At 37.3% G+C, this 23,343-nt stretch overlaps 1 protein-coding gene across 1 annotated transcript in view; it reads right to left on the minus strand.

Moving 5' to 3' along the window:
* Positions 1-1,831: 1,831 nt before the first annotated feature.
* Positions 1,832-23,343, minus strand: part of LGR4 (leucine rich repeat containing G protein-coupled receptor 4) — a 103,602-nt gene continuing 82,090 nt past the window's right edge. The window contains exons 5-18 of the mRNA XM_047747272.1: positions 19,728-19,943; positions 18,825-18,896; positions 16,788-16,856; positions 15,617-15,688; positions 15,363-15,434; positions 14,695-14,763; positions 13,146-13,217; positions 11,997-12,062; positions 11,184-11,255; positions 9,423-9,494; positions 9,001-9,126; positions 8,019-8,134; positions 7,683-7,766; positions 1,832-4,862 (exon numbers count right to left, since the gene is read on the minus strand). Of these exons, the coding sequence (XP_047603228.1) occupies positions 3,586-4,862; positions 7,683-7,766; positions 8,019-8,134; positions 9,001-9,126; positions 9,423-9,494; positions 11,184-11,255; positions 11,997-12,062; positions 13,146-13,217; positions 14,695-14,763; positions 15,363-15,434; positions 15,617-15,688; positions 16,788-16,856; positions 18,825-18,896; positions 19,728-19,943 (2,455 nt within the window). The 3' untranslated portion in view covers positions 1,832-3,585. The remainder of the gene's footprint in view (positions 4,863-7,682; positions 7,767-8,018; positions 8,135-9,000; positions 9,127-9,422; positions 9,495-11,183; positions 11,256-11,996; positions 12,063-13,145; positions 13,218-14,694; positions 14,764-15,362; positions 15,435-15,616; positions 15,689-16,787; positions 16,857-18,824; positions 18,897-19,727; positions 19,944-23,343) is intronic.

Raw genomic sequence — 23,343 nt, forward strand, 5'->3', positions numbered from 1 at the left:
AGATGGTGACCTGAGCCGAGGGCAGACACTTAACCAACGGAGCCACCCAGGCACCCCTCAAGTTTGACAGAATTATACATAAATGTATAAATAAGCTCAAAAGAAGGCCTCTCCCTTGAGTTTTTGGGTGTTAACTTAGTAACTTCTTACTACTCATTTATTTTCACTTTCATGGTATATATTCTAGATAACTTTTTTTTTTTTTCTGGCTTTGTAACCTTGTTATAAGAGTAACTTTTGCTTAAAAATCCCTGTCTGACTTTGTTAAAAAAGTAACACCATTACCAATTAGTCTTGTAGCAATATATTGGGCAACTTTTAAAAATTTATCCCTGGACATACTGAAATATTTACAGATGAAGTGTCTTAGATTCACTTCAAAATAACCCAAGGGGCAAGTATCCCTGGATGGCACAATTGATTTGGCTTCAACTCTTGGTTTTGGCTCAGGCCATTGTGTCAAAGTCGTGGGATTCTGGACTTGGCATTGGGCTTCGCGCTCAGCACAGAGACTGCTTAAAATTCTAAGATAAATAAATCTTAAATATGTAATACTAATCCAAAGGGCAGATGGATTAGAGGGAGTTAGTAAACAGGTGAATGGGGCGGAGATAAAACAAGATTTACTGTGTGCATTTGGGTGATGGGTACCTGGGCTAAAGGCTGAAGGGATGGGAGCAATAATTACACTATTCCACTTTTTGTTATGGGAATTCTAGACATATACTTAAGTTTAAAACAAATGAACAAAACCAAACAACTAGGTCTCAAAAGGAACTGGGTGCTGGTTTGGTTTCTAATTTATTAGGTATTCACTTGAATTTTCTCAAGCCCTCTATTTTCTCATTTATAAAATGAGGGCTTCATGATTGTGAATATTTATATCTAAACATTTCGGCACCTGACTACATTTGGTATCATGCAGGATTTTAAATCATTTGCTTTTATTTATTTAAGCAATCTCTATATTAAACACAGGGCTAGAACTTTATAACCCTGAGATCAAGAGTTTCATGTTCCATCAACTAAGCCAGCCAGGCACCCCAATCATTTGTTGTTGTTGTTGTTGTTGCTGTTTTTTTAAGATCTTATTTCTAAATAATCTCTTCATCCAATGTAGGGCTCAAACTCACGATCCTGACATCGAGTCACATGCACCAGCTACTGAGCCAATCAGGCAACCCCCCCACCACCACCAATCATTTGCTTTTAAATAAAGATCTAATTCATGGTATTCTCTTAAATTTCACAATTTTTTTTTTCCATGAGTATGGTTCAGACTTAAGATAAAATAAAATCTTACTTGTATATATCAGCAGTGTTCTTCGAACATTTCTTCTAATACTCTTCACTTAAACGGGATGAGACCAGAGAGGGAGACAAACCATAAGAGACTCTTGATCTCAGGAAACAAATTGAGGATTGCTAGAGGGGAGGGGGTGGAAGCGATGGGGTGGCTGGGTGATGGACACTGGGGAGGGTATGTGCTATAGTGAGTGCTGTGAATTGTTAAGACTGATGAATCACAGACCTGTACCCCTGAAACAAATAATACATTCTATGTTTAAAAAAAAATAGTTTAATTTGCCTACTTTAACATTAAGCAAATTCATTAACATACCTAGTTACAAATTAAGGCAAAATAGATTGCTAGATTTCTAGAACTTTAATAATTCAAAACACAGCTTACAATAGTATATCTCCCACTAGAAATAAATGTGGTAAATGCATGATTTACCACACATTTTAGATACCTGCTCTTCTATATTTTAAATGAATGCAAAGTTTTCAGTGACTTGAATTTTGGAGAAAAAAAAAACTTTTAGCTACATATTTTTACCAAGTTATGATTTAATATTTATCAGATGTGTAAATATACAAACATGATAGCAACTTTAAAAACTTGTGAATAGTTGGCCCTACAAAATTACAACACACTGTAAATAAATCCCTCCCGCATTTTATACAAACTACATGATTTTGATATACAAAGATTCTGTTTTTATTACACTGACAATGTACAACCAAGACTATTTACAATGCAAAAAAGTATATAAACCACAATTTAACATTCTGCTACTGGCAGCCACTATAGTTTAGGAGGTAGCTTTAATTAAACGAAATGAACAGAAGCCACATTTCCCAACTTGTGTTCTAAAAATAATTTACATAAGATAAAAATTCATTATATGCACAGTATATACAGTTTAATTATTAAACTGCAATCTAGCTTAATGTTTTTTAGTATATCCTGAAGAACTAATATGGCAGTGGGTTTGCTATTGATTTAGCATATTGTTCAAAAAACACACTGAACATTTATAACTTTAAGACTCCACATAGTGACATGTCAAAAGTCCATAGATAAGAATCAAGTAAAATTTTTAAATTGTTAAAGACATAGGCCTAAGCTTTATTCCTTTTTCTTTTTCTTTGACAACACATTTGTTTTGTTCACAAGAACACAATTTCTGAACTATTGCATAGGCTCTTTTGTGTTTAAATCACAGTAAGGGGGGAAATGTATGGAAGCTACCAGATAACAGCACAGGTTTAGGAGAATCCGGCTCACTAAGAAACCATGATAAGTGCTTTGTGTCAATAATTACTCCCAATTTCTTCCACCTTGACACAATAATTTACCAGTTTATCTTCTGTATAATTCAAACTATCTGTAGATAACATTCCAACAAAATTGGATAATGTTGGTACAGCCAATGTTATTAAAGAACTGTTTATGAATGAGAACATTCCATGGAGCCATCAAATCCCTCAGATGCTTTCAAACCCCATATTAGTTAGTAGTTTATCCACATCTACCAAACCCACACAAGTAGTCCTTTACTTCTTCCTAGTGTGGTCACAAGACATTGAGGAAAAAAATCACTGTGATTGTACCAAAGAGATGCGTAATGTCTGAAAACAAAATGTTCAGCTATTCTTTTAAAATCTAACAGTTGTTAATATTGTTTTAAAAACATCTTCAGGTTTTAGATTTATAAGTCACTTAAACAAAATTTATGATGCTATTATGTCAAAGATGGGACCCGAAAATGCAATTGGGTGATAATGCCTACTCTTCTACTCTCACAGTTCTACCTGGGAGACAATCCCTTTTTTGGCCCTGCAGTAAGTTGTCCTGAGATTAATGATGCAACATTAGGTAAAATTAGCAAGACTTTTTCTTAGTTACATAAAATCACATTTTCAAATATTCTTAAAAAAATATTAACAGCTGTTCTTCATCTTGTGCTTAATTCTGAAACAGGTTTAAATTTGCTTCTTACGGATCAGGAAAGCCTAACGTTATATTGCTATGATATACATAAAATCTTTTTCAAGTTATAAATTTGTTCCAAATAGACCACACATTGCTTGGACATTGCATTTTTCATCGATTGACAGTTTAGGCACTTGTTCTCTGAAAATGTCTGGTTTAAGAAATAAACTGCCACCTTCTCCTCCTTCTAAGTGACACATCAGGCAGTGATCACAGAAGTGCTTCCCAGATGAAAGAGCAGACTAGGGTTCAGTCTATAAATGCTGTGATTTTGGTTGATGGGGGAAAGTTACATACATGTCAATTCAGTCTTTAACTCTTGGTAGATTGTAAGCATAGCGCACCAAAGGGAATCCTCGACTCTGATAGAAGCAGGCTCGTCCACAGGCCTGCACCTGGTCAGAGCTGTCGGAGACAAAGGAATCTTCTTCATCTGCATAATCAGAGTGGGCCGATTGTGTGCCACAGTCAGACCAATAGCTGTCTGGTCTTTGGCAAGAACCCACTGCCAATGCAGGACAGCTGTGTGATTTTATTAAGTGTTTGCATGACACTGGCTTTGTCAAAAGAAAGGATTCACAGCAGTCACACACAGTCAGGTTACCCTGCAAATGTGAGTACATGCCACAGTCATAGAAGAAATCCTGTTCTACACAGCCGGCTTGGCTACTGATGGACACTGAAACCGATCCGCTTTTCTTGGTAATGTGTCGCTTCAGTAACTTCCAGTCTTCTTTAAACTTTGGGTTGAAGAAAACATATAGGACTGGATTCAGGCATGCGGGCAATGGGAAAAATATCAGAGTAACAGACTTCATTATTTCAGGGCTGATGGAGATTGCAGTGATCAGTGGCGCAAATGAGAAAAACGCAACAGGGCAGAAAAAGATGCAGTTGGTGAAGATGAGCCACGCAACATGCTTTATCATGCTAGAATGTGAGTTCTCTGAAAGGTCCTCTTTTTCCAAGTTGCAGTAAAGTTTGGTGTAGATAACTGCCATTAATAAGAACGCTAATGAGTTTAATAGCACTAAGGTTACAGTAAATCCTAACGATGGCGTTTCTCCTGTGGGGAATGGCAAACAAAGGGGTGATGCAGAATATTCTCCTCTATGGAAAAGCGGAAAACAGCCTGCCACTGCCGCTCCCAGAAAAGCAAAAAGAGCAGCAATCCGGAACTGTTTGAGATGATTGCTTTTCCCATTTTTCATTACATCTTTTGCAGATAAGCTTCTTTCGACAGCTGCCAACATTAATAAAAATATGGCACTTTCTGAGGAGAAAATAGCAAGAAACCCAGCTATTCTGCACCCACTGCCAATCTCCCACCAAATGCCAAATTCAGCAAATCTGCCCCAGGACACAGCATCCAGAAAAGTTAAGATGCCGGTATAAGCTCCCATGAATAAGTTGGATACAGAAATCAGGCCTATGAACAATTTGGAGGAAGGCAGCGGTGAACAAGATGCGAATGTTGTTAAAATGACAAGCAGGTTGAAAAACAACGCAACCAAGAAAATGAACCACACAGTAAGACGGATCATCCAACTTCCCAGTAAATATTCGCAGGGCTTAAAAGCACCTAAAACAAGAGAGAGAAATAAAAGACAATTTAGAAAACACCCTATTCTCATATGCTATGGATTTAGAGAAAAGCTAAAGAAGGTTAATCTAGAATAATTAAATCTGGTACCAAAATTGAATTGAACCAAATTGAAAAGATTTCTATTTCTTAGCTATTTTAGACTTTGGACTAGGCTATTTTAAAAACAACACACTTCAATTTCTTTTATTAAATATCTGGTAAACCCAAACAGTGATATATAGATAGATAGATAGATATAGATACATATATAGAAATGGGTATGTGTGTGTGTGTGTGTGTGTGTGTGTGTATACATATATATATTAATTACAGTGTCTCATACATGAAGAGTACCCGATATACTGATATACTGAATGAGATAAACTATGGTTTTAATTTAGGGTTCATGACTTGCCGTTCTTTTTTGAGAAAGCAGCTTAAACCCATATAAATTTCATTTTCTCGCCTGTGGATATTAATGCCTATTTCATAGCATAGTGTAGTTTAAGTAAAATTATATACATGAGGTACCTAAGCAGGTTACTAGGTACATAGTTGGCCTGACCTTCAATAAATAAGAGGTCCTTTTCTTCCTCTTTCCTAGTCCTAATACAGCTTTTGAAAATTATACATGTACACGTATGCATGTATACATCTATTTTTTCCCACATTATGGCTTTCAAGGGCAACCTGATGAAGAAGGTTAAGATAGGTATAATTATACCCACTTTTCTCCTAGAGAAATTGAGATGTCAAAATGTTCGATTGACCTGACAAAGGTTATTCAATAAGATAGTGAAGGGAGAGCAAAACCACATGGATGTTAAATACATACAAAGCCATATCCAATAAAACCCTGTGAAACTTACACTAGGATTGCAACAACTAATTTAGTAACTAAATTGTATGTTCTAGTAAGGGGCTTTGACAGGCTAGTTATGTCACAAATGACAACTATTTTATTTTAAAATTAGTAAAGAAAAATGAAATGCTGTTTATAGAGCACAAGAAAACTATGTTATTACAGTTGCCTAAAACACACATTCTGATTTATCCTTCTGAACTGTCATGAAGTTTGATACATCCCATAAAGCACTTTAAATCACTGAGACATTCATAGACCTAACAAGCCATCTCTGCAACATTTATGTCTTATCCCAAATATCACAAGAAGTTTAAAAAATTTTTTTAATTAATTATTTTCATCCCCCTCCCCCCCTCAGGGAGTGAGTGTTAAGAGAAAGCTTTCACGTTTATCTCTGTATCTGAACTCCTCCTCCTTTCAAGGAAGAGGGAGTAGTAGCTCATCTGACCTGAGACAACAGTTCACCCTTTGGGAAGTGTTTGGTAGGTGGAGGTACTTTCCCTCAAAATCCTGTGAAAGAGGCTCCACCCAGCCTCCTCCAGTTTAACACAAGGACTCCACTCTCCACTACTTCCTGCTTCTGAGTGAACACTTGGGTGTCTGTGTGTTACTACAACTGAGTGGGGAGTCAGTTCTACAGTGTATCTCTCCTGCAGCCTGGGGAGAGGAGCTCAGACCAACGACTAATGTTCTTCCTGGCTGACTAAGGTTTAAATTCAGTGTGGAGGACATAGAATCCCTGCTGGTTCCGGTCTAGTCTCCCCTTTAATAAAGCTGTTCCCTTCTCATTGGGTTGTCAGTTCCTTGGGTACATCCTCTAGCACAAGGACCCCAGGAAGGACAGTGAGCAAGCTGGACCCCCTTACCTTCCAGTGATTTATTTGGAAACTAGACAACATACATTGTTTAAGGTGAAATGATTCTTTGCCAATTCCATTCACTCATCTGGTCACGTTCAACTCATTCTCTACATAGGCACTGTACTAAGTAATAAAAGAATATAAACACAGCCCCTTAAAAAGCTCATGATTGGGGCACATGGGTGGCTCAGTCTGTTAAGCGTCTGCCTTCAGCTCAGGTCATGATTCCGGGGTCCTGGGATTGAGCCGCATGATGGGCTCCCTGCTTAGTAGGGAGTCTGCTTTCTCCTTCTCCCTCTGGCTCAGCCCGCACCCCTACCGCTTGTGCTCTCTCTCTCTCAAATGAATAAATAAACAAATCTTTAAAAAAACAAGGGGGGGGGGGCACCTGGGTGGCTCAGGAAGTTAAGCAGCTGCCTTTTAGCTCAGGTCATGATCTCAGAATCCTGAGACTGAGCCCCACATCAGGATCCCTCTTCCGTGGGGAGTTGGCTTCTCCCTCTGCCTCTGCTGCTCCCCATTTGTGCTTTCTCACTCATTCTCTAATAAATAAAATCTTTTAAAAAAATCTACTTCATAGCACAGAAGTTAGCCAATTTTTTCTTTTACAGTAAAATTCCAAATCTATCTTCCCTCACAGATGTAGTCTAACCCAACATTACGTCAGAACTAAATATATGGTCTCATTTTAGTAACTTTCCCAAGTCTACTAAAGTTCAATGAAATAAAGTAGAATGAAAAGGAAAAGGAAGGTTGAATTTAAAAAGGGGGGGAGTAAAACTAAAAATCCTTACAGATCAGTAACTTCTAGAACTAGTCCTAGAGTTAATGAAGCCCTCAATTTTGAATGCACATAACTGTCTGGGGAGCTTGTTAACACTGATCCTGAGTCAATGAGTCTGGGACTGAGATTCTGTAAGAGATGCCTAAGCTTCTGGTACACAGACCATACTTTGAGGCATAAAGCCTTATGACATCATCTTGTCCCACTCCTGTTATAAAAAAAAATCACACATTTCCCCACACATTTCAGATATATTTGCCTAATGTTCATTTAAAGCAATAAACTGCAGCAAAATGTGTTGGGCATACCTGTGGAGGGTGTGCAGTGGATAATTATTTGACTATGTTCTTCATTCTCCACACTGCTCGTGACACCTGCTACATCAGTGGGACCTGAATATATAACATAAACTGTGTTTAATTCAAGCTTTGTGCAGTTGAAAAGAACTAAACTCTTCTGCAATCTTTTCTGTCATACATGATGTAAATTCAGCTGGCATGAGGCTTCATAACAAAGATGCCAGTAACACAGAAAATGCCATTTTCTCACATATTTCATATTTATCCTTCACAAATGATTACAAGAACAGAGACTTGAATTAATGCCATAAAGAAAGTTCTATTTTTAGAAGTATATGCACTTGCCTTTATCCTTTGCCACACTGTGGTCTTGGAGGCTGGTATCTTCCGTGTTTGAATGTGCATACGAATCACAACCCCAAAATGCGCAGCACTGATAAGCATATGGTACTGATAAAGACCTGGAAAAAATGGTAAAATCTACATTGGATAACAACTTCACAGACATGCTTTTGTTTTGTAAAAAGTACTTCAATCTTTAAGAGCCCCAGAGTCAGAAAGATCTGACTGTCACATGCTTTAAAAGCTGGTCATTAGCCTCTCTGGGCCTCCATTTCCTCATTGGTGAAAGGAACTCTCCTATCAGAGGTCACCATGACTTTCTCTTTTCATATGCTTTTCATATCCCAAAAGATATGCTTTTGGGAAAACTCAATTTAAAACAAACCATATTTAAAATTTAGCAGTAATGCTGCAATTTAAAGTGAAGTCTAATCAGACCCCTTTTATACATGAATTAACCATGCCTAATTTATCATATGATACTGGCAGTTTGATTTAAAAATCAATGTCCCAGATCCTTTGTGACTTTCTACCACTAAATGAATGTACTTTGTTCCCATAACTATAGTAAACATATTTATTCTCTTCTCCCATGGTACTATCCCCAAACCTATCTCTATGGTATCAAGTGTCTTTATCAAATACTTTATAAACGTATTAGAGCACTGTGCCAATTTTCTGTAGGTTCACACTCACAGGGCTCCTGCAACATTGTTAATGACAAATCTGCTATATGAAAAAGCAGTCTGATGAACAGCTATGTTCTCTCTCTGGCAGTCTCCAGGACTCTAATTCATGTTCTCAAAAACTACAGAATACTGCTCATGTTCTATTTTTTACCAAATTTGTGAGGACTGAGGTAGAAAATACTCTTAAATTATAACCTCCCAGAGAATCTGGGAACCACAGCAAAAAAACTAGCATACTCTATAATTTAGAGGGCCACCACAACTTCAACAAAAAAGAAAAATAAGTAAAAACACACCTGAGATTAACGAAATCCTTTGCTGCTAACGCTTCTTTCAGCTTGAAGTTGCCAACAAGTTTCAGTTGATTTAGCCCATTCAGGCCTTCCGTAGGAAATGAAGTTAATTCATTGAAACTTATATCTCTGAAATATGAATGAGACTTTAAATTAACTCCTAGGATACAAGTTACACAAAAACATCCATACATGTGTAAACATCACAAATATTAAAGTTGTACAAGGAAGTGAAGGTGTAGTAAAACAATAGATCTGGCATGCTTCTCGCCATGGAAGAAACCATTTCAATACAAATGCAGCTTAGCATTTACACAAGGGAACAACTGAACAGAAAAATATTTCCATAGGACAATGCTAAATCACAAGTTCCTGTACATGGTTCATTTCTTTCAAGATATTACTGCATAAAATCATCAACTTACAGGTTAGTTATTGACCCAAGCTTGGCAAAAGCTCTGTTGTGAATTTCATGGATCAGGTTTCTACTCAGATCTCTGCAATGACAAGAGTAGCATTGTTAATCTTTTCAAATAAATTCAAATTGCAGTTACTTAGAACACACTATGGAATCTGAGGTAGTCACAGTATCCCTGATAAGATAACAAATCTTGACCAACAATTTCATGTTTATGTTGAATCCCTCCCCTTCACAAAAATCTATTTCTTGGAATGGGTTCCATGGAGCAGTAATTCTAGTTGGCATCTGTTTCAAAACAGTTGTGAATTTTCTCCACCTTATCCTTCTGGTACCAGTTCAAAAATATAAGTGATATGATATAACCTTTGGTACTATTAAGTAGGTGAGGAAAAACTCAGCTCCTGACAAAGCTGAAAATAAAAACAGGTTTCATAGTATTTGCTTTCTCAAAGGTCAGTGATAAGGCCCTGAGGGAAGACAAATAATCAATATGTAAACAAGAGCATTCCAGAAGGCTTCAGATATCATTCTTTCCCCAGCAGGAAATAAAAATCCTATCAACACCAAAGCTGTACTATATTCAGAAACACACCCTGAGAAATTCTGATCTTGCAGATTTAATAAAAACGAAGAAATAATCTACAACCACACTTAAACGGAGCATTAATGGAAATTTAAAGGGTGGATAAATTCATTCCATTACCCATCTCCTGGATCACAGGACAACTGGACAAACTTGGTTCCAAATCATGAAAAGGCCAGCTTTTCATTGTTGTAGCTTATCAGTGCTCTAAGAAGTGATGGCAGCTAGGAGCCAGTCCCCTTCCTTGCTACTGCCCAGACCCATGCACAGTAAGTCTGTCAGGCACAGGGAAAGATCCCAACCTCCAATAAAATATTTTCCAGTATAAAACATTTTCAGTGTCTTACTGGGGATCTACTGGAAGACAGGATTCAATAATGTAATTTCACTTCACCTTCAATTTTTTAAATTTGCTGTGTATTTTAAAAGTGGTCACTATTTTAGCATATTGTGTTTTCTGCACTAAAGTTCTGTGAAGGTGGGGACAAGGCCTGTCTTAGTCACCTCTCTATCCCCAAGTGCTTAAGTGAATATTTGGCACAAATACATACTCAAATGCAAATACATTTTTTCTAATGAGTGCTTCTACTGGATATTAGCTATATTTGTGACAATACATAACACAGCATGAGGGTCAGCACATTTTTTCTGTAGAGGGCCGGATAGTAAATATTCTCACCTATAGGTTATATGGTCTCTACTCCCCACTACTCAACTCTGCCATAATATGGCGAAAGCAGCTTTAGACAACACTTACTCAAAAGGGCATGGTTGTGTTCTAGTAAAACCTAATTTACAAAAATCGGAGGCAGGTTGGACGTGGCCCATAGGCTATAGTTTGCCTAGCCTAACCCTGCCCTAATGGAGCGGCAAACCTCATTAGCATGACAAGAAAACAAGCAAGCTCTGTCTCGTGGGTTATATGTGTTAGGCTTTTTCACTTACTAACATACGATATCATAAATCAGCTAAGGTAAAAGGTAAAAAATACTAACTAAAAAGCTAAAGGTTAAAAAAAATACTGAGAGTGGAGTATTGATAAAGTACCATGTGGTAAAATCGGAACAGTATTTACACGTAATAAATTGTATCTTTAAACATATCTATTATGGGAATTGTAATATATTAATTTGGAACTGGACAAAAACTGTATTTGTTTCTAATAATCAGAGAGAAACTTACAGAATCCTCAGAGATATCAGGCCTTGAAAAGTACCTTCTTTTATTTGGTGGATCTGATTACGTTGCAAAGAACTAAAAAAAGAGAAGAAGAAGGAGAAGGAGGAAAAAGAGGAAGAGGAAGGGTGATGAAAGAAAAAAAAAATTATTTTCGATTTTGAAAGCTAACATTTCTTCAACTTTTTCTAAGTTTAAATACTCATTCATAAGTAACAATGATTGATCTTGCTGAAAGTAAAAAGAACTGCCATTTCCTCCTCTGTAATGCCACAGAGTTAGATTAATTGATATTCCCCTCCCAAATTATACTGGGAATTAATGTATACTATCTAAATTCCTTAATAGCCCCACTTAGGAGAGCAGGAAGACAACATGGTAAAAAAGGATCCAGGACAACATAATCATACCAAGTACTGCAGGAAGAAAGCTAGAGGAAGAAAGGGATCAGAAACGGGAGAATTAATGCCTTCCTCTCCCTTCTCCCAACCAACTGCCACCAGAGCTTATAGGTACACAGTAGGTATCCATGTTTGATTTCCCTCAATATCCAGGAACAGTTTTGTTTGTTTGCTTTTTGTGTACACAGGCTTCCCCTTATAACGTCTCCCAGAATGCCTGATAAATACCTAAGAAATGCTGGTTGCATGACCATAGCTAGTACAATTTGACATTCATTCACAGGAACACCTGATTATACACATCTATTTCTCTAATATTTCTAATTTTTTAAACATTAAAGCCATTATTTAAAATAGGACATGTTCAGTGAATCAACAATAAACCACAGCAAAAAGAGTAAGTCAAAGACCAACTTACATTTCTTCCAGAGCATGGCAACCATTAAAGCTTGGAAGGTCTTTTATATTGTTGTAAGACAAGTCCCTTAAAGCAACAAAAATTAACAAATTAATTTCTATGTTATCAGAACACTAAGTTAAAAGGAGCTACACTCAGAAGTTTTGAAAGCAGCTCCAAGATCTATAATAGAGAGCTGAAGAAAATAACTATGTTTTTTCCTACGATTTGTAAGCTTCTAGAGTACCTCAATGATATAGCAGGCTTATGATTTGCAAATTTCAAGTACATAATATGGAGTACAGGCAATATAAAATATATTAAAAACATTTTTTAAATTTTTAAGTAAAATTATTAAAAACATGAAGTATATAAAGTTAAATATACAAAAATATGGAAAATATATAAAATTATGTGTTTAAGTTGGTAGATTTTTAAAAATATTTTTATAATATTATAAATAATTTCTGTTATTTAATTTTACAGCTGTGAGGGATGGTATGCTCACATTTTCAAAAAAAATTGTATTAAATCATGTACAGGGACTCAATAACTCTCAGTTAATTCCACCACAGTGTTTCCTCAGTAGTGATCACTGTGCTTGATACTCCACAACATTTAATGGCTTGCTTCATCAATCAGTCACTTATTTTGTTACTATCTCTCTCCACTGAATACTTATTAACAGCTTAGAAACTTAATTGTTTGTTCTTGTGACATTTTTACACCCTTTATTTACTTTTAATTTCCAGATAGTTTAGTTTTTGGAAAGCTCCGTGCTTAGCTGGTTCCTGACCCAAGAAAGATTTGGGCTCTGCTTAGGTTATGGATGAAAGAGAAAGACATGGAAAGCTGACACTCCTGGGGCTTCTAGGATAAGGACAAGGGAGTCCAGTCAGGAAAAATACCAAGGAAGAGCCTAGTCTGGTTTTACTTTTTTCAAAGCAAAAGTCCCAAGATGTGTGACATATATATCACTCTAAAGCCAAATTGAAATAAATGTTACCTACCCTGGGGTCACGAAAACACCTGCTCATTTCCATAAAGGGAACAAATAAGACACAATTCTACCCTAAAATCAGCTAATGTAAATAGCTTATCAAAAATAAAACAATATATGTGAAGCACATAAAAGAAAAAGTATGAGAAGGGAAGAGGGACCTAACTTACAAAGTCCGAAGCATCTTTTGTTCTTGGCACAAGTTACTGGATATGCTGCTTATCTTTGTGCCTGTCAAGGTCCTGTGGAAAAACATTGTTCATCTAAGAAATGTTTCAAGTTGAGAGGGTAAATAAAATGCTATTCTCACATAGAAAAAGAAACAGATATTTGCCTATGTACTAAAGCCTGTGTATTCCACTGCCTACTTATTCCCTAAAGTCAGGTATGTGGGGAAATGGATTAAGCCTCCATTATGGATTTCATTTTCATAGTAAGGCAGGAAAGCCTTACTATGTTAATATTGTTAATACTGTAGACAATGAGGCTGATTTCTCATGTGGACCAACAGAAAAATACTAATCCACAGCCACAGCCTGACTATAATCACGTGTAACACCACCTCATACCCAAAATGTGGGAAGCCAACTCAGCATCCTGCATTCCAAACCCAGCCAACCTAACTCACTGTTCTGAAATGTTCTCTTCCTCCCTCCCTCTCCACGTTCCCATCTGTAGTCAATACCAAGTCCTGTGCTTTCTTCCTTTGTGGTGTGTCCAGCATCTGATTCTCTCTTCATTTTTACTGCTATTATGCAGATCACACGTGGAATGAGGCAGAGAGCCTCAGGCCACTCGGAGGAACACCAGTGGTGTTAAAGGTGTCCATTTAGCAAGCGGATTATTCCTAGGACCTCCTTGTGGTTCTTCCCATCTCTAGTCTCTCTTGCCCTAACACCACCTGCTGCCATGTACTCGACACATCCAAACCACCTTAATAGTCAAGTTTAAACTTCTGAGCCCAGTGCTTCCAGACCACTTTTTCCTTACATCTTGGCACATGTGAAAATCATAACCTTTATGTGACCTACTCTGGTAAGGTTCCCTGTGGCTGGAGACCCTTAGCCAGCTCAGGTTCTTTCTGGCTTTCTGGAGGGCTCAGGTCAGCAAAAGCTCAGATCCATATGTATCCCATTCACAGACCATCCACTGGGAAGAATTGCCATAACCAAATGTTCCATGTTCGATGGCTCCCATTTTAAAACCGTAACCCAAATGATTTTCCAAATTTCTCCATATCACACCACATTCCATTAAACACATGCAATTCTAGCTATACATGATCATCTGCATGCCACCCCTAAGGAAATTTTCAATATTCCCCATTTTACTAAATCCTGCCTTTCTAAATAAAAGCCCCGGCTCTGGGAAACCTGACAGTATTCAGTTTTGAAAACATTACACCTCCTCCTTAAAGCTTTCTCTGATACTCCACATCAATTGCTCCACTTCTCAGTTCCTAAAGCACTGCTTCAAATTTGGCATTTACTTACTGCTTATATTTTCAGTGAACTTTTCAGATCTAATATCCATGTACCAGGCTATCTGCTACCTGAGCTGACTGAGCCCAAACCCAAACACATCTCCATGAACGCCATTCACGAAGAGAGATACAGGAACCAACACAAACCCAGCACCATTGCCGAAAAGCACCAGTACCCCGCTGAGCCGGCCCACGTTACATTTATACTACCCCTGTTCAAAAACAGCCACACTCACAGACTTTCCAGATGGGTGGTTCCTGTCAGATTGGGAAACTGCTGCACCATGCTTGCACCTCGAATGACTCTTCAAGAAATTGGGAGAGAAAACGTAATTTAAAATAAAAAGTTTTCATAGATAATGTTTTTGTTTTATTTTTTGAACAGTTTAAAATTATAGGGTGCCTGGGAGGCTCCATCATTAAGCATCTGCCTTCAGCTCAGGATTGAGCCCCGCATTGGGATCCCTGCTCGGCGGGAAGCCTGCTTCTCCCTCTCCCACTCCCCCTGCTTGTGTTCCCTCTTTCAATGTGTCTCTCTCTGTCAAATAAATAAACAAAATCTTTAAAAATTAATTAATTAATTAATTAAAACTACACAACTACTATACCTAAAAATAAAATCAGTTTCAATTCTTGAATGCACCTGAAACTGTGATAATTAGGTCAAATGTTCACATAAATAAGAACCATCATAAATCTTTAGAATTGTCCTTTGGACTTTTACCCAACAGGAAAAAAAAAAAAAAAAAAGAAAGATTTTTGTTTTCTGGAGCTACAATGATACATTCTAGTTTTCCAGTAAATCAACTGCATAGATATTCAGGTTGTCTTACAATTTGTATTATACAAAAAAAAAAAAAAAAAAAGAATAAAAATTTAAAAATAAAATTGGCATGATACTTACAAGGAATGCAGATCAGATAAATTGTGAAATGCTGAGTTCCCCACAAAAGACAGAGGATTATCATACAAATGTCTGTAAAAATACCCAAAAAAAGTAAAGTTTTCCTATGTTCACAAGCCATCCAACACTGCATCTATCTTCACAAAGTCCATCCAGTTAAAAGCCTGAATTTTCATTCTTCATTGAGATGCCTGGCATCATACAGACATGCTTTACATGATTCTATATTAAAACAAACCTTCAAAACTACTTACATAGTTCTTAAGAGTGGATTGCCATCAAATGCTCCATCAGGGATAACAGAAATAGAATTACTATGAAATAACCTAAAGAAGGAGGAGAAAAATATTTTGAAACACGTGTCCCCTTGTGAAATAAGTTAAAACCTGAATATCTGACCCTGTTCAGTATTATGTGAAACACAACTGATAACAACTATATGTAAATTCCAAAAGTGTGAGGAAACTGAAGTTTCAATTCCATCTCATCCTTTCCAGGACCATTTCCTAATTCCTCTTAAACCCATCTCTCATACACGCTGAGTTGTTGCTTTCTCAACAAAGAACTTTAGACCATGAGTGAGAATCATAAGGTGTTTTAACATCCATATTCCTCTGTCACCTTACATTTAGTCCTTAAGCAACATGTGTCAGAGTATTTGCTGTCAACGGATGACCATACACAAGCCCCGCGATGCCATGTACATTCCTACCTCTGCCCTTGACAAAGCCAACATCTAAAATGCCCCCTTACCCTTTGGGGTTCCTGGGTGGCTCAGGTGGTTAAATAATCTCAGGGTTGTGAGCCTGGGTGGCTCAGGTCATGATCTCAGGGTTGTGAGAGTGAGGCCCACATCAGGCTCTGTGCTGGGCGTGGTGTCTGCTTGAGATTCTCTCTCCCTCTGCCCCTCCCCCAATTTGTGCGCTCACTCTCTCTTTCAAATAAACAGATCTTTACTATAAATAAATACACACACACACACGCAAACACACACACACACACCTCTACCCTTTTAACTCCAGTCAAATTCTTTCTCTTCAGTGCTACCTTTTCCAATGACCCCAATTCTCAATGAGGTCTTTTTTCTGGGATGGTTCATTTACCCTCTTCATTTAGCACTTATTTCTACATAGCAACTGCTCTCTGTATTACATGGTTAGCCTCCCCAGTGCCACTAAGACTCCAAGCTTCCAACTGGCAAGGACCATATATTATGGCTCTTGTTTCAGCAGTATGGAGCCCAGCACAGAAATCCAGGCTCAAAACTGTCTGTACTAACTAACGTAATCCAGTCTGTGTGATCATGTGTGTCTGTGTATTGTGATATATGTAATGGAGCAAAGAGGTTTTCAAATTTCACTGTTGGAACATTAAGTGGTGAGTTCGAAGGATACTAAGGTGTAGAGAGAGCAAAACAATACTCACAGCTCTTTTAGGCAAGGAAGGGCTTTAATAGCCTGAGGAAATTCCCCCAAATTATTGTAATTCAGGTCCCTAGAAAAAAAATAGGAGAAGCATGTAAGGACACTGAAGAGTAGTACAATTTATAAGGCATTTTGGTATAAATGCATTCCTTAAAAATCACATCCTCTGGATGGTGATCTCTGTTCACCAACCATAGTGCCATTTAAAATCCTGTAGTTTCTTACACCTTTTCTTAGAATACTGAACAGGAAAAAAAAAAAAAAAAGAATCGTAATTCATCTATGTTGGTTTTAAGTTCATTTTACAAGGTCAAGGAATTCTCAATCACAGTTTATTGGTACATTAAATAAACAAATCATCCGAGTGACATTTCTCAGGAAATTCACCATAAAATGGAATTTATGGAATATCCATTTCTAAATGACAATAGCCTGAAACCAAGGTTTCCATTTGGGGTTGGGAGTGACTTCCTGAAATTCTGGCATGTAGGCAGCTGACCTCAGCCCTACTATCAGGTGGAGGACCGGAGATAAATATGAACAAGGGGAAGGACCAGGATGGCCTCCCACAATTATTGTCTTGAAGCAGGTTATAATTTGTTGAAAATGTTACATTAATTAGGAGAGAGAAAAGCCACAGTGATCTGTGCTAAAAAGTCTTAATTCTGACTGTTTAAGTTTTAACTTCTTTTATAACCTAAAGAGCATGTTGGCATATGATTATCATGGTTGATTTCAGAATGAGAGTAAGTTAAAATCAAAGGCCCAGCTCTTCAGGGACCTGTTTTGTTTTTCTTTTCTACATAGAAAGAAAACGGCAAATAAAAATTTAGCTGGAAGGAAGAGGTTTCCTTTTCATATAACTGGAAGAGTATACACGGTCTAGTATCAGAAGATCCATCCGGTGTTCTGGTTCACTGGTATTTACACAGTAAAGGAGAACTGAGCTTGGAACTACCTTCTTCTTCAAGAGCTTCAACCTTCAAATATCCATTGATGTTCACTATCCTTTGGTTATTTAGACAGGAAAGTGGATTAATAAAGAACTAAAAGGTTTTAGGTCTTCTCATTAACTGACAGCCAACCAGAATATTCAATTCAACAAAATATTACAAATCCTGAGCATTCCAATCAAATGTTACGAACTAAATGTTACTAATTGGGACATTTTCTGAATCATTTACTATGCCACAATAGCAAATGCTATAAATCTTCTCATAAAGATGACTAAAATTAACTAAAACAAAAGGATAGAGATCCTACTTTTAATTACACATAGCTGCACGATGTCTTTTGCTCAAACAGTGGTGCAGTGTGCAGTTGAAACAGCCAGAATTCCCAAATACTTTAACTAGTAAGAATAACAATGAAAGTATCCTAAGCAAAACGGAGAAGTTTATTTCATTTAGTGTATAAGAAAGCAGAGAAAATATTCAAACCCCAGGGTTAATAATTAGGTAAGGCAATTGAAATCATGGAAAAAACAAACAAAAGAAGATTTTTTTCCAGAATTAATTTTATAAGGCTCAATGTTCCAAAACTGGAACATTTTACATTTTAACAAAATCAAAATTTTTGAGAAAGTAGACAGACGGCCTGGCAGATCAAACTGCTCTTTACATGTACTTTTGAAAGAAATAACAAGTCCAAACTTGTGCACCATTTTTAACCATAAACTGAGATTAGTATTCCTAACTGTGTTATTTGATGGCAAGAATTTAGTCATGTATTAAAGCCAGTTAATAGTGTGCTAAACTCAGGGCACCTGGGTGGCTCAGTGGGTTAAGCCTTTGGCTCAGTCATGGTCTCAGGGTTCTGGGATTGAGCCCCGCATGGGGCTCTCTGCTTAGCAGGGAGCCTGCTTCCCCTTCTCTCTTTGCCTACTTGTGCTGTCTCTCTCTGTCAAATAAATAAATAAATCTTTAAAAACAATAGTGAGCTGAACTCAAGACCATTATTTTTTTCCTTTTCTACAAGGAAATACAAAACTGCACCATTAATATCACAACGTAACCATCTGAAATATGAATCAACTTACAAGGTCTCCAGGTTATCTAGTCCATCGAAACAGTGCTGACCCAAATTTTTAATTTTATTGTTATGAAGATGTCTATGGAAAAAAAAAAACATTGAAACGACATTTACATCACCCAATAGCAACTATTATAATGTTTTATGCATCTAAATTGGCTTTTAAAGCAACCATGTAGCTAAGCATTTCAACCCTTGACTAATGGACAACAAATTGCACATCTCTTGATATATGCTGCACTACTCGGATTCACTGAATGCAGAAAGGATCTCTCATGGAAAAATGGTATGCACACTGAAGATTCTTTAATGTTTACCCATATCAGAAGAAAAGCTCTGATGAGCCTTTCATTATATGAAGTGAAATTTTGGTGAGCTCCCCTTGTGGAAGTGGGGGAACCAGCATGGAGGGGAGTGTATCACCTTACACCACTGAGAGTAACAGATTTTAAAAGAAATGCCATTTTTTTATGTCCAAGTTTTCAAAGATTAAAAACACAGAGAATCATACATTCTTTGAACAGACAAGTTGGTCAAAACATGAAGTATCACTGAAACTTATTTTTTGTGAGTGCCTGAAAACAATGCCACTTCTTTTAACACTGAATACATTGCTGGTACTAAGTTTTTGCTGAATATCCCAATTTCTTCTTATGATTACAAACGGCCACATAGTTTAGAAAGACTCAACAATTATCAGATGTTAATTTTTTAATTATCCTACCTTGCATTTTAAAAAATCAGCACACTTAATTTTATCAAAAAAAAAAAAAAAATAGGCAACTCCCCCAAATATCTCTTCAAAAGTATAATCAAAAGTGATGTACTTTCATAATAATTTGTCACAAGAAATCTGCTTTTGCCCCCAAGTTCACACAAATACATGGTATTTAAGGGGACAGATACTTACAGAACTACCAGGCTCGAAAGATTGGAAAATGCATAGTCAGGGATGCTTGAGATTTTGTTGAGAGCCAAGGTCAGTGCCTGCAGAGTGGGCAGATTGCTGAGGGGATGCACGGGCACTTCTGACAAGCTGTTGTCATCCAGCCACAGATGTCGTAATTGAGCGAGCCCCTCAAAACTGTCCTCAGGGACTGAGGTAATATGGTTAGCATCTAAACGCCTGACAGAAACAGAAACAACCATGTTCAAGAACGAATTCTGGCAGAATGAGCCAAGTCACAGACAACTCTGTTTTCAAAACAGAAAGGAGTTACAAAAATGACCAGAGTCATGGCATTCCTTATTTCTTCAATTTCTCTAGAAAGTCTCATAAACTCTAACAACTTTTCTAAGACCATAGGATGGAAATCCCTTCTTTCCCTTCCCACATAACAAAGGAATGAATGCAAATCTCAATCTCTCCAGAATCTTTGGCTAAGAATAACTTTATAGCAAAATGATGTCTGTTTTTTTTTTTTAAAGAAAATTCTCAGGAAGTTAAAGCTAGAATTTTATATTTCAGAATCTATATAAATCAAAAGTACAAAAAAAGAGAAGAAACTAAGCTGAGTAAATAAGCTATCGTCCTTAAAATTTTACATCACAACTAATATCTGATATTAAAATTTAACTGCTATTTTGACTGGGAACCAAAAGGGAAAAAATAAGGAAATATTTACCCCCAAAAAATATTCACAGCAAGAAATTATTAACAATCCTTATTACCACCAGGCATGTTAGAACTATAGGCGTCATGTACTGATCAAATAACCTTCTCTTCTTCTCTTAGCACTAAGTTCAAAATTAACAGTTACTAAGAAAAGGACAAACTGTCCACAAGAAAAATTAAACAGCCACTCTGATCAATGTTATTGTGGCCTTAGGGCTTCTTTTAATTTTTCCCCAAATTCTGGAGTCAAAGACATCTTGCTAATAGGATTATTCAAACTTAAAATTTAAGTCCCCATCTAAAAACCTGGAAAATTATGTCCTAAATGTTACTGTCGGCAAAATCAGGCATAATTAAGGGAACAATTGCTTTTTGACACAGAGGCACCCTGATATTAATAAGATGAAGGACAGTATGCACCAGGCAAATCACAACTGTTTGCATGAATCCCTTGATGCTATATCTTCACTACGTAAATTCATACCTTCCAGGCATGAACCTCTTTGGTGAAAATCAGGGAACACACAAAAAAAGAAAAGTCAAAATGACGGCATATTTTTAAAGACATGGATTTTGGCAGCTGTCGAGTTTAGGAATTTCTTTTAGAAGGGTGCGTATGCCTCCTGTTGCCTTATGCTGCTCCGGCTTCAGGCCTGCCATCATTGCCCCTTTCCCCTCCAGGCAAATGCTGAGCCCTGTGCCCAACCACCTGCTCCAGCCTCAGATTAGCAGGAGTTAAAGACCCTTGGTCCTGGTGAGGGTCTAATAGTAGCTTCTTTTTGATAAAGTCGAGATAAGCACTAAAGAGGACAGTACAGGGAACTGAGCAGCTAACTTAAGAATCCATTTGGGAAAAGACATTTTTAGGCTCTTTATTCCTTAGATTCTCTCGCACTGACCCCTGAGAAGAGACAAGCATCCTTCATATAAAGACTGGCAAAGTCCTGGGTATGGAGCTGCTTAGGAGATTTGCTTTAATGTGTGGAGTATTCTCTCTCTCTCTGTCTCTGTCTCTGTCTGTCTCTCTCTCTCTCTCTCTCACACACACACACACACACACACACACACACTCACGCTTCACAACCTTGAGGAACTACCACTTAGGGAAAGAGAGACACTGGACCTATAATCAACCATATAATGTAACTAAATGGTTAATGCAGGGGCACCTGGGTGGCTCAGTGGGTTAAGGTCTCTGCCTTAAGACGTGATCTCAGGGTCCTGGGATCGAGCCCCACATCAGGCTCTCTGCTCAGCAGGGAGCCTGCTTCCTCCTCTCTCTGCCTGCCTTTCTGCCTACTTGTGATCTCTGTCAAATAAATAAATAAAATCTTTAAAAAAAAAGTTAAAAAAATGGTTAATGCAATTAAATTCTACTTGCAGTTGATTTAATTATCTGCAATTTATTCAACACATCTAAACTGAGTATCTTGTTAGGCACAAAAGATAAAAATGGTAAACACCTACATGAGGAGGCCTGTCCTCAAGAGACTGACATACTAATGGAGAATGACCCCCAATATAATGCACTTTAAGAGTGACTATGGAGTGCTTAAGTGCTATGAAATAAATAAACAGGGTCCTGAGGTAAAGACTAATAGGGACTAAGGGAGAAGGGTAGCTACTTAAAATGCATTGGTCAGGAAAACCATTTCTAAGAAGGTGCTATTCAAACAAATCCAGAGGGCAGAGACTCAGCAGAAATGGTCCAAGCAACTCCCAGAAGATCAGAGTGATCAGAACACAGGAGGGAGGTGTGGAGGGTCTGGGGAGCCATAGCTGGGGATGCAAACCGAGACCAAGTTATATAGAACCCGTAGGCCAAGCAAGGGTTTTGGGTCGTATCTTAATTGTACAAATTGAAGTCCCTTTCCAGTTTCTCAGCATTAGAGCACTTCAAAAGTGTAAACTGCTTATTTAATCATATTGATGATGATGTGCATTGATATTCACCAAAAATAATGAGCGAGGCTTGCCTACATACGCACACAACACTCTACCGAAATTAACCCCTCTATAAAAGTGTTTCATTAAGATGTGGTAAAATACTATAAGGAAAGCTATCCGTACCTTTTTAGCATAATTTCAGTATTACATACACCATTTATGCTCCTGCAGAATTCTGTACCATGTACCATCGTAGAAAAGAGATGGCCTTAGCTTAGGGCAAGATATTCAGGCAAGTTTTGAGTTAAGCCAGTAATTAAACTATCTATTATGCAAAATAGTAATACAACAGTAAACACACAGACACAATTTCCTCTGTGCTAAAAATTTCCCCAAATTGTAAAGTCACACATAAGAGATCAAAAGGAAGAACTCTGGAAAAAATGAGACACTTAAATAAGAAGCTAAATGAGGCAAAGCATTTGTTGTGACTCAGTGGTTAATCCTTACACCTCAGTTCACATGCAGATATTGGGGGGCACACTCATAAATGTAGAGTTTGCCTTACACCAAGATGAATGTTTCACAGAGAAACAGTCTTAGAATTATGGCTTTGTACCAATGACCTAAATACTTAATATTCATCCTAACTAAGAGACCAAGAAAATACTATCATTGATTCAGTAGATGCATGAATAGAATGTGGGGAAATAACGAGGGCTTGTGTAACATATTCTACCCTTGAAACTCCATCTGGCAAGACAGAACTACTACTTTAAGTGTACTTTTGTTGTTAAAGGGTTAACATCGTATTAACTGAATTCCCTTACTATTTTTGTCTTTAAAATGTGCTTCTATTCCCTATTCTCAAAAGCCTGTTTTATATCTTACTGAAACTCACATACTTTTTTTTCTTGCCTTAAATGAAATTACAATAACAAATAATTCCACGCGCAGATTTTACTGAGGAATGTCTGTTACCAACATCTACTCGGTGTAATCAAAAGCTTTCCCCTTTTCTCTC

The sequence above is a fragment of the Lutra lutra genome, chromosome 10 (assembly GCF_902655055.1).
Source record: "Lutra lutra chromosome 10, mLutLut1.2, whole genome shotgun sequence".
NCBI lineage: Eukaryota > Metazoa > Chordata > Mammalia > Carnivora > Mustelidae > Lutra > Lutra lutra.